The sequence below is a fragment of the Phodopus roborovskii genome, unplaced genomic scaffold (genome assembly GCF_943737965.1).
Source record: "Phodopus roborovskii unplaced genomic scaffold, PHOROB, whole genome shotgun sequence".
NCBI classification, from domain to species: domain Eukaryota; kingdom Metazoa; phylum Chordata; class Mammalia; order Rodentia; family Cricetidae; genus Phodopus; species Phodopus roborovskii.
The window spans coordinates 73354311-73370427 of NW_026126418.1; the positions used below are offsets into that span (position 1 = coordinate 73354311).

The 16117-nt window shown below is 49.5% G+C and overlaps 1 protein-coding gene across 6 annotated transcripts in view; it reads right to left on the reverse strand.

Annotated features, from left to right (window-relative positions):
- Positions 1–7166: 7166 nt before the first annotated feature.
- The window catches only part of Slc25a25 (solute carrier family 25 member 25), a 33293-nt gene continuing 24342 nt past the window's right edge, over positions 7167–16117 (reverse strand). For 3 of the 6 annotated variants that reach the window (XM_051185189.1, XM_051185191.1, XM_051185193.1), the window contains exons 2-11: positions 14238–14364; positions 14067–14154; positions 13433–13468; positions 13083–13194; positions 11793–11951; positions 10439–10591; positions 10044–10151; positions 9786–9953; positions 9091–9241; positions 7167–9009 (exon numbers count right to left, since the gene is read on the reverse strand). In XM_051185189.1, coding sequence (XP_051041146.1) covers positions 8825–9009; positions 9091–9241; positions 9786–9953; positions 10044–10151; positions 10439–10591; positions 11793–11951; positions 13083–13194; positions 13433–13468; positions 14067–14154; positions 14238–14364 — 1287 coding nt within the window. In that variant the 3' untranslated portion in view covers positions 7167–8824. The remainder of the gene's footprint in view (positions 9010–9090; positions 9242–9785; positions 9954–10043; positions 10152–10438; positions 10592–11792; positions 11952–13082; positions 13195–13432; positions 13469–14066; positions 14155–14237; positions 14365–16117) is intronic. The other 3 variants (XM_051185190.1, XM_051185192.1, XM_051185194.1) reach the window with 1 other exon arrangement.

The following is a 16117-nucleotide window of genomic DNA, read 5'->3' on the forward strand; positions in this document are numbered from 1 at the left end:
CCCCTGTGGCAGCCACTGTTATGAGGTCTGGTCCATGTGGGAGGGGCTTCAGGGGCTGTCAGTCAAGGAAAGCCAGGGCAGGTTGCATTAACCTGGTGCCTCTGCTGTATAGCTGGTACCCACTGAATGTCACCAGAATCTTGGACATGGGGATTAGTCTGGTTATGTCCCTCACTGATCATGGAGCTTAGGACAGTTACATTCCTCTTCAAGCCTCCATCTATCAGACTGGTAGTCCTACTCCTGAGAAAGTTGTGGGGAAATTGGGTATAGTAGCACAGACCTGTAATCCCAGCAAACAAAAGGCTGAGAAAGGAGTACCAAGAGTTTAGCCCTGGCTGCATGGTGAGATCCTGTCTCCAAGAAAAGAAAGAATGGGTGTGGAGATGCAGGTCTGTTGGTAGAATACTTACTCAGCACATACAAAGTCCTGAGTTCCACTGTGTTGTCACACAGGAGGATGTGGCAATGCACACTAGTAATCCCAGCAGGAGACAGGAAAATCAAAGTCACCTTCAACACAGCTTGAGGCCAGCCTGGATTATATGAGAGAGCCTCAAAACAAACCCACAACCCAACAAAGTTGCCATGGGATGAGGAAGTGGGGGAATTGGTTTGGTGTAAGTCAAGTGTACACCAGGACACTGAGCTCAGCAAGGCTGTGTGAGGCCTGTCAATGTACTATGTGCATACCTGGTGCCTATAGAGGACAGAAGAAGGCCCTGCATCCTGTGGAACTGGAGCTACAGATGGTTGTGAGCCACCCACTATGGGTGCTGGGAACCTGGGTCCTCTGAAAGGCAGCCACTGGAGTCATCTGTAGTTCCCTCCAATCCATGCTCTTAATAGCATCATGTAAGTACATGAGGCGTGTGGCACTGGCCCACACAGCTGTGTGGAAGAGCTCCCCAGGCCATTCTGCCTCAGTGCCTCCAACCCTGGAACTCTGTCCTTGTTAGTATGTGCCACACTGGTTCCTCTATGCAGGGCACCTGCTCAGATATGCTGTGGCCCACCTACTAGCACTTGCCCTTTGGGGGTATTAGATGTCAGCATTAGGGGCTGCTGGAGGAAGTGAAAACTTGGGCTTGAGGTAGTGTGTCTGGCACAAGACGACGTGAAGGTCATTTCCAAATGTGGAAGAGGCCCCAGAGCCATAGCTGTTTCCAGTTACTGATCACACCTGAAGTCCGAGGAACCCTGAGCACCCACAGCAAACAGAAACTTAGTATTGTTATTAGTGACAGGAATGTGAAACCCTCCCTCCTGTCCTTTATCTTCCCGTTGCTGCATCTCTCCATCCCATCATCTATGCCTTCATCCCTACATTCCCTTATCCCTGTATCCCACCTCTGCATGCCTTCATATCTCCATCCCTGCATCCCTGCTTCTAACCTCCCATGTTCCCTTCTCAAGGTCCTGTCCATTTTTCCTTAGTCCCTCCCAAGGAGGCTGACTCACTTCTCTCAGCCCCTGTTGCCCCGAAGGAAGCCACTGATATACCCATATTGTGGTGAGATGTTTACCTTCTCACTAGGACACCATAACCCAGAGATTCCCACTGTCTGTAGCCTGAGCTCTCACTAGTCCTGCACTGCCCATCAGTTGGATCTAGGCCCCTTGAGGTCATCTGACTTAGGAGGTGGGACAGGCAGGTTGCGTCTCAACTATCAAGCATACCCTCTTTCTACTTCACAGAGATGGTGTCCATATTTTCTTCTGTCTCTGCATTCCACAGAAAGCAGTAGGGCTGGCAGAGGCATCGGGGACTCAGGAGTGATTCTGAGGGGTTACTGTAGGTAGGGAGAAGCCTGCACTGGTTGAGCTGGTGATGAGAACTCCAAGGACCATGCTAGCCAGACTAGCTTCCTGTCACTATCCTGGAAAATGACTGAAGCTGCCACAAACCATCTAGGCAGCTTCTTCCTAGAGTATTCTTTTAGTGTGCTTCCACAGCCACCAGGAGGCATTAGAGAACATACAACGATGCTTCCCAATGCCACCAGGAGGCATTATGGAGCCTCCTCTGAAGCCTGCAGGAGATGGACACAGCATGGGGCTGCCACATTGTGGCCAATTCTGGGCTTAGGTGGTCTTCATTGTCCAAACAGCCTAAGCTTTAGCATTTAACAGTTTGGAGGTGAGTAGGCGAAATCACATTTCATGGGGCTTAGACCTAACCTGGAAATTGCCTAATCTTTGTCATATCCAGGTCACACTAAGTCCCCTGTGGTCTGTTTTTGAGATAGGTCCCTGTAGCCTATCTCAAAATTTTGATGTGTGTGGGTGTTTGATGGTACTGGAGTACCTTTTCGCTTTTTGAGACAGGGTCGATCTGTATTCCAGGCAACTCTAGAGCTCAATGTATAGTTCAGCTGGCTTCAGACCCATGTTAATGCTGCTGTTATAGCCTCCCGGAATGCTAGGACTATTGATGTGTGGACACACCCAGCAGGGAACTGTGTGTGGGTTGGGGAACAGGGCGACCAGCTGACTTGAAGCCCTCCATCCCCAGAACCTGTTGCACTTGATGTAGTAAAAGGAATTGTAGGTGTGATCAAACTGCTGATTTTGAGATGGGGAGATTGTCTAGGCAAGCACTGAAGGCAATCAAGAGAGGCAAGTAGCAGGTGGGTGTCACAAGACTGATCCCAGAACACCAGTAAGTAGAGGCAGGAAGATCAGGTTTTCAAGGTCATCATCTTTCTCTACAAGGTGAGTTTGAGGCCAGCCTGGACTACATTAAGAAGTACAGCAAGCAGAGGGAGATATGATCAGAGTTGGGATGTGCCTGTGTGGGAAACATAGCTGCTAGAGGAGTCAGGAAGGGCTGCAGAAGCCTCTAGAAGCTAGGAGTCTATCCCAAAGCCTGCAAGAGGAGCCAGACCTGCTGACACCTTGACTCCAGTCAGCAGAACTGACTCCAGAAACTGGCATGTTCTGAGTCACTGACTGTGTGGTTATTGGCAGCAGTAGCCTGGGATGCTAACACAGATGCCACATGTTGAGGAAAAGTCAGGAGAGGGAAATGAGTGAGGGACTTGGCAGGGAGCAAGTCCAATGTCTCTTGTATCCTCATTTGTAAAGTTAGTAAGAGCCAGGCACCTGCTGCTGGCTAATGAGAACAGCTTCCTCTTCCATCAGCCTCAGCAAGAGCTATTAGAAATAAAGACCACTCCAGGACCATAGGGTGGGCTCACAGTGACAAAAAACAGACAAGAGTAATTTCACCGGCTGCTCTCCTGTCATGCCCTGTGTTCAAGGACTCTGTCTAGCTGGCCCAGGTTGGTGGCCCCTGCAGAACTTGGACAGTCATTCATGGCTGTTGCTGGCTTCAAGTTTACTTCTGACTTCTGCTCCACCTCCTACAGTTCTTTTCATCCAGCCCAGACCCACTGTGGCCACAATGGACTGGCTGGCCCTTCAGTGCAAGGAACAAGGTCCACCTGCGTGCTGGGCCAGCATCAGGCCCCACCCTCCCACCTTTCCCCTACATTCCAATCCACTCAGACTGGTGAAATCTGGATTGGGGACAGTAGAGCACGGGCCACTATGGTGGATAAGGCCAATTTCCCCTTTGTATGAACTGGGGCATGTCTCTTCAGGGCTGTGAGAAAGGTACCATGCAAACCTGGCCCAAGATCATACCACAGTGCCCTAATTTACCCTGTAAGCTAATTCAAAGGCTACGCAGGGACAATATAATCTAAATCACGTGTGAGTGTTAACAGTTCTGGGCTCCAGGCATGCACAGTGCCAGAGAACAAAGCCCCTGCATGGAGTGTGTGGTTAAGAGCCTCAGGAATGAAAACAGGCGGTGACATGTGCCTGCAACAGGGCAGGAAGGCCAGTTTAGGCAGGGATCAGTCTACCAACTGAGGTGGGCTTTGGAGGTCTCACAAGATCAAACGGGCAGGGAGTGATGACGTCCCTAGGGAGGTTGGCCTGCTGTGCATTGCACTGTGTCCACCTCACAGAGCCTGAAAGCCGGTTCAGCTGCCGGTAAGGCTTCTCCTTTCATCTGGCTTAATTCCTGAAGTGGTGTATTGCTATCCTAGCCAATTTCTAGAACCTTAGATGGCAAAACGCACAGACATTAATACTCATACAGAAGTAGGTATGGGTGGGGCTGGCTCCCAGTCTCCAATGGTGTGGTGGCTGCCAGTAGGATCCTTAGTGTTTTTTAGCTTGCAGACCTAGCCCCCTAACCTCAGCCTCTTCAAGTAGACTCCTCCCTCTTTATAGAGTATCAAGGCCAACAAGATAGCTTAGCAGGTAAAGGTGCTTGCCACTAATCCTGAGGACCTGAGTTTAATCCCCAGGACCTTCAAGACAAAATGAGTTGACCTTTGACCTTCCACATGCACCTAAATAAACACACACCACACACATGAAACATACAAACACACCATACACAACACACACATACCATAAATAACACACACACACAAAATAAATATGTAATGAAATTTTAAAGCAGGGTACTCAGCCTCTCAAATGTCACTTTTTATTCTTGCAAGGATAATCACTAATCAGTGGAGGTGGGCCCTTCCCCTGATCTAGAATAGGCTTGACACACTGGGAAACACCAGAGGACAAAAGGCAAGCCAAGTCCTTGGCTTGCTGAAGCTCAGGCTTAAGCAGCTGAAGTCCTTCTGATAAGATGAAGAGCTAGGGACCAGGTTAACCCGCCTACAGCAAGCTATTGTCTGCTCCTCCCTTCCCAGCCAAGCAGCCAGGTCTGTGGTTAGGCAATGCTGCTGCTCCCTTCTTAGGAACCCAAGTCCCGATAAACTCTTGCTGGAGTTCACCCACACACTTGACTGATTTGTTCCTATAGCTTCCGTGGAGAAAGGTCTCTCCAACTGCAATGACAACTTCACCCTATTCAATTCCACAAAGATCCTATTCCTAAATAAGGTGACATTCTGAGGTAGACTCAAAGTTAAAGGAGGCTATATACAGGTGGTACATCCCAGTTCCACCCCATGGCATGTGCCAGAGCATGTGAGCTGCTTCCTGCCATCACCATAGCAGTCTGGCCTGGGCACTGGGTGCCCAGGACCATCAAGGACATTGGAGGAAGATCCAGCACCAGAAACAATTGCAAAGGTTTTCCTGCCACAAGGCTGAAGCTCTCCTAGGGACAGAATGTAAACCACACCAATCAGGGGAAGGCAGAGAGTTCCAGGCTGGTGCATGCTGAAGCCCTGTGCAGCCAGTGGGGTTGCAGGGGGACCAGTAAGGGGCACAGTTAAGTTTTATAGGGGATTTTGTTAAGAAGGAAAAAGAAGCAGGGCCATGGTGGCAAATGCCTTTAGTTCCAGCACTTGGGAGGCAATGGCAGGCAGATCTCTGTGAGTTCAAGACCAGCCTGGTCTACAAAGAGCTAGTTCCAAGACAGGCTCCAAAAAATCTCTGTCTCGAAAAAAACAAAACAATAAGAAGGAAACTGAGCTGTATGCCTACAATTCCAGCAGTTGGGAGGTGGTGGAAAGGGGGTGGACTGAGTTCAAGGCCAGTTGTGTTATATAGCAAAAGACTGTCTCAAAACAAAAGAAAAAAAGCAAAACACACAACAAACAAAAAACTGGGCAGTACTCCAACACATGGAAGCCTAGGAGTCAGGACACTTTATGCATCTCCTCCCTAGCACAGAAGCCCATCACTGGCTGAGCAAGGGGACACTTAAAGACAAATTTCATGGCTTCTTGGTACCCTGCCACCTCTTGAGTTCCTTACTTTTGTTTTCTGAGACAGGGTTTCTCTGTGTAGCCCTGGTTGTCCTGGAACTCCCTCTGTAGACCAGGCTGGCCTTGAACTCAGAGATCCACCTGCCTCTGCCTCCTGGGTGTGCCACTACGCCCACCCCCCATATTTCTTTTGTGTTATCTTATGTGTATGAGCGAACCCACATGACTGAGCTGCCATGAGGGTCTGTGGTAGAATAGTCAACATTGTAAACTTTTGATAGTCTTGCTACAGAATGGCCTTACACACACACACCACTTCCTTCAGTCCTTCCCCAGTGTACACCCAGCACAAAAGACTTGCTTTTGCATCAAGGTCTCACCATACAGTCTTGGCTGGCAGGAAACTAAAGTCTGTAGATCAGGCTGGCCTTAAACTCAGATCCACCTGCCTCTGCCTCCCAGTGCTAGGACTAAAGGTGTGCACCACCATGCCCAGCTGGCCCTCTGGGAGTGGTGCTGCCTGAGGCAGGTGTTGACAGTGCTCTTAGCACCCCCGTAATAGGCTATAATCATGTTTATTAATTCATGTTTTGGGTTTATGCATATGGGTGCAGAGGACAACTTGTGGGAGTTAGTTCCTTCCACCTTGTGGGTGATAGGGATAAAAATCAGGTCGTCAGGCTTGACAGCTGGCAAGTCTGCCTGCTGCTGAGCCTACCATCTGAGCCATTTCTCCAGTCCCTAAGTGTCACTTTTAAATTGGATCCTCATCTTGAGTTATAGTATTTAACCCACTGGTTCCTCCCAGCCTGTGGCTTGTTGCCTTCATGGAAGGTGACAGGAACATTGGAACACAGAAGGTAACACTGGGTGACAGGAACTAATGTTTAAGGGTTTAGGTCTGCGAATCACTCAGGAAAAAAAAATGGAGGGAAAGGAGGGGCTGTTAGCAATGGGGTCCCAGATGTACCTGGAGATAGATGGGATGGATTCTCTGATAGACTAGACTAGAATGGGAGGATAGGAAGTAGGGTGCTGTTGACAACCCAAAGGTTTTTGACTTAAGTCATTAGAAGAATGGAGCCACCCATTGCTGGTAACAAAGACAGAGAAGCAGGTCTGGGAGGAAAGCCAGGACCTGGCCTTTGACATGTGACACTTCATGCCTGTCAGCTGTTCCAGTGTAAAGGGTGAGTTTGTGGTTTCAGAGGCTCATCTGTGTTCAAGCACAAAGTGAGAGCCCTCTAACAAAGCTCTGATGGATGAGACAGGCTGAACAGGTGTGACAAAGAAAGGTCTGAGTATCCGGCCTTTAGCATCTGGAAGACCTGGACAAAAGCATGCCTGGAGACCAAGTGGAGAACAAGTTCCAAATCTAAACAACACCACTAAAGACAATGTAGGCAATGGATAAGGAAAATGTAAATGTCCCTCAATACCCATCCCCAGGGCAGAAAAATCCGGGCTCCACTGTCACTTTGAAGCAACTTTATTAGAAGGCTGCTTGCCTTTGACAAAGTCCAGTTACAGCGATAGACTATGCAGAACGGTAATTTTTGCATTGATCTTTGCATCCTATTTGGATTTTTCTCATCAGGCTGTTCTGGGACAGTGGAGGCACAATTGCCAAGTGGCCAGCTGACCACTCATTGAGCAAGGGCAGCCATAGGCCAGGAGGGAGCCCAGGTCACAGGTTGGGGAGGGCAGACCACCCAGTCCTTCAGTCCCCATCCTCATAACAAATTCCCAGTGAAGCACCCACTGCATTATCATTCCAAAGGGGCAAAATAAAGAAAACTCTCCCAACCTTTCCCCACTGCCCTACCCGGCCTGCCAGGGATGCTTTCCACAACAAGGTCCTCCCTTGTGCCTTTTCTTGTGTTTCCAATTGGGAGAGGAATTCTTTGGACAGACATGGTGTTACTGTAGGCAGCAGGTAAGGTCACTCTGTGGCCACACTTCCATCTGTCTCCCCATCCCCCACCAGGTGGTGATGGGAAGGTACAATCAACCATGAACATAAAATATGAATACAAAATGAACTTGACAATGACAGGATATTAATTAAACAAATCTATAAAAATAGTTAGGACATAACTCTGTTCAAATAAATACAAAATAAATAGGCTCCAAGCAGTGTGATACGCCGTGTGGAATGTGAGGCTGGTCCCACTTGGCCCACAGGACCTCAGAACATACTTCAAAGCAGCCAAACCACTTCCCTCTGCACCCCCTCCTGCTCTTTTCTGTAAGTGCAGCACATGAGCAGTGTCCAGCTTGTCCTTCCGAACCAAATCCTTTATCCAGTAAGACATAATTAAGGCCTTCAGCATCTTTTCCTTCTCATCAGGGCAGTACACATGGGGCAGATAACCTGCCCCACCCTCATACCACAAAACAGTAAGTGTGGTCATGAGCTGGTGCCAGTCCTGACAGGGCTTAGGGACAGCTCAGAGGACATTCGGCCTATGCAGGCAGCACAAATCCTCTGAGATCCAGGGCCTAGAGTAGCTTTCAGCAAAGCCATGCACCATGGTGCCAGGCAGCCAGTGCCTGAGTACCAGGCCACATCCAGATAGCCTTGCTGGTGAGCTCAGAAGAGGCAAGATACTCCTTCAGCTTCCCGTACCACAGGTCCACATGGATGCTGCAGCCTGGGAAACAGGTTTGGAGGACCAGCATTGAGGGGAGAGGGACAAGAAAGTGGGGATAGGCCCACTTTCTACCACAGCACATCAATAAGAAAGACTCACGGGGGCACAGGGATGCTCTTTGGACCAGAGGGAAGGTGTGGTTGAGGTCTGGCTGCATGGACAAGATGGAAGAACTAAGCTGGCCTCCAAGCTCACTGTGTGGCAGGCACTGCATAAAACATCCTGTCTCTAGGTGCAGGAGCCCACATCCTCCTGAACTCTGGACCCCAAAAAATGTCCACAGGTCTTCTTTGGAAGGGACACAGGGTCTGCCAGGTCAGCAGGACCAGCCCAGAGCTTGCCAGTCCCTGCCCCTCCCCTGTGGCATTCTGGGTTTCACAGCTTGGGAAAGTCAGCTTAGTGTTGGCACATTCACAGAATGAGTTGGCTACATGTCCTAGGCAGTAACCCAGGATCACCAAGTCCGCCACCCTCCCGTCACCGAGACTGCACACCCAGTGTGATCTTCAGGTTCTCGTATACCACGTAGCTAATGCTCACAGCTGGAATCACCTTCATGAAGTTGGGGGCCAGCCCCCGGTATAGCCCAAAGGCTCCCTCAGTTCGCAGAATCTGTTTGAAGAGGCTGCTCATGGTTACCTCGGGTGCACCCTCAATGGAGGCTGTGGGAGAGAGGTCACTGGTCAGATGCCACCTTTCAGTCACTACTAGGGACATGGAAGTCAACTCAGCACCAATCTTACCTTGTGCCTGCATCCGGGTCCTGACCAAGGCCAGCGGGTAGCTGGCCAGCTGGCCACAGGTACTGGAGATAGTGCCACAGGCCAAGAGAACAAACACACCAGGGTCTGCACTGTTCACTGCATAACGCTGTAGCCAGGTATTTTTCAGTGTCTAGAGGCAAACAGAATCAGAGGTGAGCCTTAAAGAGCCAGCACGGGAGAGACATGCTGGAAGTGGGGCAGTTCTGGAACCCACAGGAAAGCTGTTTCCTATCACATGAGATCTGAGAAGCTGATGTAAACTGATTCACTTGGCCTGGGCCTTGCTGAACTTCTGACTAGCCTGCCTTTTGCATCCACCGTCACGGGGTTCTTGGCTAGGACAGGGAACTGGATGAGGGTGGAGGGAGCACTATGTTCCCACACAGAACACCTGGCCTCTGTTCTGTGGTCTGGAAGCTGAGGAGATCTGTGAGTCCCCAATGGTCACTGTGTTCTGGGGCCTACCTGCTGAACTGCTGGATGCTAAGTGGGTACAGAACCTGGAACAGAATTCGTACCGGCTGTGCCAGAGATGCAGGGTGATGAGGACCACTGTCGTTAACAGCTAGACTGCTATCTCTCAACTAAGTATCTCTATCAAGGAGGATGTGGGTACTGGGCACAGAGAGAATTTCCCTCTCTGGTCCCAGGGTCTATGCCCAATAGGGCCTCACCTCATAGACAGCTAGGTCAATGCCAGCATAGGGGATGATCCCCAGCATGTTGGGGATGTAGCCTTTGTAGAAAGCAGCTACGCCCTCTTTAGCCAAGATCCTCCTGGCACAGTCCAGCATGCCTGAGTACTGGCCTGTCTTCCGCAGGGCCATTCGGGTCTTCAAAACCTAGATTGAGAGTGACAAGAAGCATAAGTATAACCCATTTCTCCCTGTGTCCCAAGTGTGCCCCCCACTCCAGGACCCAGTGGTTCTTACCTCCATTGGGTAGATACTACTCTGGGCAATGGCACCAGCCAAGGAGCCTGCCACAAGCCTTTCATGGATCCTCAGTGTCTCCTGATCACTACCAACAAGGCGCTTCATCTAAAACAGGGAAAACAAAGGGATACACCTGGGGCCTATAGCACTTCTCCTGGCCCTGCCCTTCCTCTCACAGCCATCAGCTTTACATGAAACCTGTGACCCTGAAGCTACTTTACTTATGCTGTCCCCAAATGGAAGGAAGTGGTAGAAGAGTTGGTGTCATCACCAGGCCTCCTACTCACCTTGCTGTTCTTTGGGTACAAGTACTGGCTCTAGTTTCAGGGACCTCAGCCCTGCAGAAACTATATGAGCAGCTACTATCTGGAAAATCTCTTCCAGGTCCTCACCTGCTCATATGCCATGAATTTGATGGCCGACTCAGGGGCAATTTTGATGACATTGATGCCATTGCCCCGCCAGAGAGACTTGGCTCCCCCTTCCCGAATCATCTGAGTGAATCCGCCTATGATACACATATTGTTGCTGCGGGAGGCGTGGACCTGAGGGGAGAAGAAGTCAGAGGAACTCAGCAGGGGTGAGGGCTGCCACTGTCCATCCTGGGAGGAACCCAAGAAGGCTCCTCCCTCTGAGTAATTTGAAGAATAACTTAGCATCCCAAGGATTCAGTAGGCAAGACTGGATTATCATTATTATTACTATTATATTATTATTGACGGGCTCTTATACTATGTAGTGCAGGCTGGCCTTGAATTTCCCATCTTCCCAAGTACTAGCTTTAGCGGTATGCCCCACCAAACCAGACAGGACAGCGTTTAATCTCTAGATATACATCCCTGGAATTCTGTTCAAAACGAAAGTGAGAGGGAGCTGTTCAAGTTTTCTGTTTTCTCAGAGACTGTGGAAGGAGAAATGGCTGCTTAGGGCTGGGAGGTGATAGCTCAAACTAGATTAGGCCTGAAGCTCTTCTAAGTCTTTTGCCTCTATTTCTGGAAGATAGGGAGAGATCCCATTTACTTATGCCGGGGGTAGGGGTGGGGGTGGGGGGTGGGTGAGTGGGAGGGTAGGGGTGGGATGGGAAGTTTGGGAGGGAGGGAAGCTGAGCCACCAATGAACCATAGGTAAAAAATCGATTTCCTGATCATCTGCATGAGCACCTTTAGTCTGTCCAAGGGACTTCTGTCTAGGGGATATGCTGTTTCTGGGCAGGGCTCCTGGCACAAAAAGTGCCAGAGAGAAGCAAAATGGGGTAAATGGTCACTGTTCAGACAGACACCAAAGTCCATGAGTGTCCACATGTGGGTCATTTCCCAGTGCCTCCCCTTACATCAGACAAGCTGATCTCTGCCCTGTGGACGTGGAGTTGCATGCCCAGGCAAGGCAGAGGCACTGCTTCCTGATGGCCTCTGGGTAATGAAAGGATCTGCTCACCCTATCTTCCATGAGGCACCCTATCCATCCTGAGATGCGCTTAAGGAACTCAGGTCCTGCCACACCCCAGGTAACAAGTCCATGTAAGATGATGCACAGCTTATGTTTCTCAGAATAAATTAGACCAGCTAAATACAAAGGTCACCTAGGCTGGATCGACTGGTGCCTACAAAGCAATAACACCATTAGCTGGTGTGGAAGTTTGGGTTTTTAAAGCAGGGTCGGGGAGGGGGTGGGAGTGAGGGGGGGTAGGGTCAGGGAAGCTGAGCTACTAATGAAGCCCAGGTAGAAATCTGCCCACTTTCCTCTCACCTGCATGAGCACCTTCAGTCTGTCCAGGGGAGCAGTACATGTTCTGGAAACTGCCCCTGCCCCACCTCCAGCCACCAAGTGCCTCCACCACATCCCTGTCTGTCTCTCTTCCACTGTGAACTCATCTGGGACTGTCAGGTTCTCACCAACATCGAAGATCTATGGGGAAGACAAGCAGAGACACAGCCAACTTTACTCAGGACATCTGTGGCCAAGTTGCTAGTCACCTGGTGATAGTCATTGCCGTCCACCCTCTTAAGTGGCCACAGGAATGGTGAGGATAGCGGGAACTCTTTCCTTTGCTCTGACAGTGGCTGCAGCTCTTGACCTTGTAAGCTGTCTAGAGAAGAGCAGGTAATGATTGGAGGGGAGAGCGTTACAAAGCTGCTGGGTAGCCTTTTTAAGGTGGCTCCTGCAGCTTCTGGCAAGGACTGCAAGGATAGATAGACCACAAGAATCAGGGAAAATGGATATAAATTTCGAAACCTGATGCAAAACCAGATTACTGGCAGGACAGAATGTTATGCAAGGTCTCAGCAAGCTTAATGCTGTTCTGCCTGCATAACTCCTCTCTGGAACTGGTCCCGGTCAGTTCTGCTGACCTCTAGGCTGCAGGCCAGAGAGAGGCCAGCTGTTCTGAACCCAAGAATCAGTCACTTACTTTCACCCAAGAAGCCCTGACCTGGCTCTGGGAGCACGGTGGATAAAGCAGAGCAGTCCAGCCAAGAACAGCAGAAGTCTCAGGCAGGAGGTTAAGTCAGAATGACGTTTCTAACTGTGGAATCACATCTGTATTCCTGAATGTGCAACCATGCTAACAGTGGAAAAACAGTATGCAGGCCCCTATAGAATGTGCTTATTAAAAACAAAAACTAAAAAGCCAGAGTCTAACTCTGTAGCCCAGGCTGGCCTTTAACTCAAGATGTTCCTCTGTCTCAGCCAGGACATGCTATTTTTGCCAGAGAGAGAACTGATACTAAAAAAGAAGCCCAGGGAAGGCGGAGGCATCCGTAGGAAGATTTCTTCCTCCATCTCAAGGACAGACTGTATGCTTGTGGGAGAAGCAGCAGCACTGGGGAAAGACATTTGGAACGGGCCATGAAAGATAGTGGCACATGGGGATAGGAAGGTACTCCCAGCAAAGGGCCAAGGGAACAGTCATGCTGCTCAGGCTGGTCAGAGTGTGGAAAGAGGAGGAACATATGGCTGGAAAGGGAGGAACCACAACATCTCACTGGCTCAGGCCTGGATGGGGAAGGAATGACTGATGCAGTGGGAGTGTGGCCTCACCGTTGAGTGCTTCCAGTACAGGATGATCTCAGGGATATTCTCCACGGGGTGCAGGAGGTGGTAGTCCCTCCACTCATTCCAGTCAATGGTCATTGTGCCGTTCTTATCCATGCTGTAAGGCAGAAGCATGGTTACTCCCGTGTCCACACCTATCTGCCAGTGTTTGCCCCACTACCTGGATGGGATGAAAGTAGGTGTGCCATGGCCACCAAGGAAACCAAAGGCACCTATCTGCCCATAAGGGTAAGGTGGCTTGATATCCCATTTTCCACAAAATGGAGATAGGCTGGCCCACAAGAACCCCATTCTGATCAGGGAGAGAGGCAGTCATGGGTGACATAGATACTTACTAGGTGACAGGGCCCCAGAAGTGGCCCGTTCGTATTCTGACAGACAGACAAAGGAGGATGCAGAGGAGAGAGGAGAAACAACACAAATAAATGCTTTGAGCAGGTTAGTAAAGCAAGCACACGTCCAAGGACACTAGGGGCCAGCACAAGAGGACAAAACCTGGGCACCAGGGGCTGCTGTCCCTGTGCCCAGCTGGTTCTCAGTATAGCCAGGTACAAACTGTTCTATTGGCAGAGCTTCTGCCCAGGAGTGAGGCATCTTTCTGGCTAGCATATGTGGCTAGAGAGTGAAGAACAAGCCTCTAGCAGCAACCCAAGTCAAGGACCATACATAGTATAAGGCCCCCTCCATCAGGCAGAGAAAGTATTCCAGGGACACTTCTCACCAACATGAAATACCCACAACTCATCTTGTCATTTTAAGGGTCACTGGTAAATGGATTAATTCCAGACTTGTGAGTCTTAGAATAGGGTTGCAAACCTTAGGAGAAGCCTGCTTTGGGAAGGGGCTTCTTATTCACCCTTCCAAACCACAGGGCCAGTTTCAGGGCAGCAGGTCAACATGAACAGCAGGTGGATTAGTCCAAAAGCCATTAAAACATCCCATGGAATGGAGCAACTCACCCACACTCACCTCTTAAGAATCTTCTCCGCCTGCTGTTCAGAGATCTTGACGCCCAGGTCCCGCAGGGACTGCATGATTTCCTGAGCGTCGATTCGTCCTGTGACAACAAGGGCTATGAGCAGAGTCTGGCAATTGGCAGGCTTGGGGCCTGAGCAGCAGGGAACTATAAGCCAAACTCACCATCGTTCTTTTTGTCTAGACTCTTGAACACCAGCCTCAGCTTTTTCTCATGATCTTGTAGGTAATGTACAAACTCTTCAAAGTCCAGTTGTCCATCAAGGTCTTTGTCACCTGCTTGCACAATTTTCTAGAAAACCAAAATAAGTAAGAACTTGAGGTTTGGCTCACTAGCCTCTTGTCACAATGGGGAAATAACTGCTCTCCACAAGGACCCAAGATGTCCTATCTCTAAAGATATATCAGACCATGGACCCCCATCATGTTGATTTTACTTATATATCAGAGCCGATGCTTAAGTTCCCAAAGGTTATATTCAGAAGCCAAGCAAGGACCCATCCCGCTTGGGTGAAGAGAGGTGCTCCCTTGAGAAGCCAGCAGAGCAGTCTGGTGCTTGCTCTTTCCAAGCATCCCCAAAAGTCCAGCCTGTTATACAGCCAGGGCCAGCAGCTTGGCTCCCCTGCAGGGCAGTCCCTGGAACCAGACTTCAGCCCTGTGTTCTTTGCTGAGATGTGGGGATAGTGTCAGAATCCAGATTCCCTTAGGAACTCTGCTACTTGCTCCATTCCCTGTGGTGGCACTAGCCCAATAACAATTTGGTGACCAGGGTGAAGAAGGCACAGACAATGTCTTCTTGGCAGAAATGTTGCCAGGGAACACTCTGGAGGCTGCAGAGGAGCCAAAGGCAACTATTCTTGGGCTCATGAAGGCACTGCAAGTCCAGTCCCTGGTCTCAGAAACATCAGATATAACCAACTCAGATTCCCAACCAGGCCCTGAAGGCCAGGCATCTTTACTAGTTCAGTGACCTAAGGCTTTAATTGGCAGCACCTGTCTTAGGTGAGCTTTGCTTGGCAGCTGCAACAGCAACTAAATGCAAGGTAGTAGGGGGTATGCAAAAGGATTTCCTGAGGCTTCTTCAGCAGTTTTCTCTAGGAAGTACAGTTTATCCTTTCCCACATGTCATAAGGCAAGAAATAGTACTTAGAGGTGGTGTTCACAGGAGGCATGTCCAGGACTGTCACATGCATTCCAAACCACCTTCAGATCTTACTGCCACCCTCAAGAACCTGAGAAATTGTGGGGAAATTATGGGTCATTCCAACTCAGTATCACTTTTTTAAAAATTACATTTAGTCAGGGGTGGTGGTGCCTTTAATCCTGGCGCTGCAGATGCAGAGAGGCAGGTGGGGCTCTGTCAGTTCAAGGCCAGCCTGGTCTACAATAAATAGTTTCAGGCCAGCCAGAGCTACAGAGTGAGACCCTATCACAGGTGAGGGGCTGAGGATGGTAGGAAAAGCTTTTTAATTACACTATTTATTTTAATCTAAAACAAAAGAATCTCCTAAGTAAATCACTCCTTGGTTTTCTTATGTACAAATCCATTCACTAGTCAAAAATCAACAATAATAAAGTGTTTTGAGCCAGCTAGGGTTTAAAAACTGGTGGATGACTAGCTGGCTCACACCCTCAAAGGTGACCATTATGGTTTCCCTTTTACTTAGCACCCCCAATTGGTTGGGGGGGCACAGACATAGATCACTAGGACCCAACAGTGTCCTAGCAGCACATGTCTTAATCTGCTAGCTGGGATTATGTCAACTTCTTGCCAACATCTGTGCTCTTAGTCAAGGACCACTACCCCAGATTTCAAGTAGGAAAGGAAAGGTTATATGCCATTTAGGGAGGAGGCAAATAGAACACTCTCTAATCCCCAGGTAGCCTGCCACCAAAGCAATCTATCCTGGGGTGATGCCCTGTGACACAGACCACCCACAACTATGCTAACTGTATCCTATTTTAAAACATTCTTAAAGAGCTTGCTCTATATCTGTGGATGTGGTGGTGTACACCTATAATCCTAGCACTAGAGAGGAATGCCA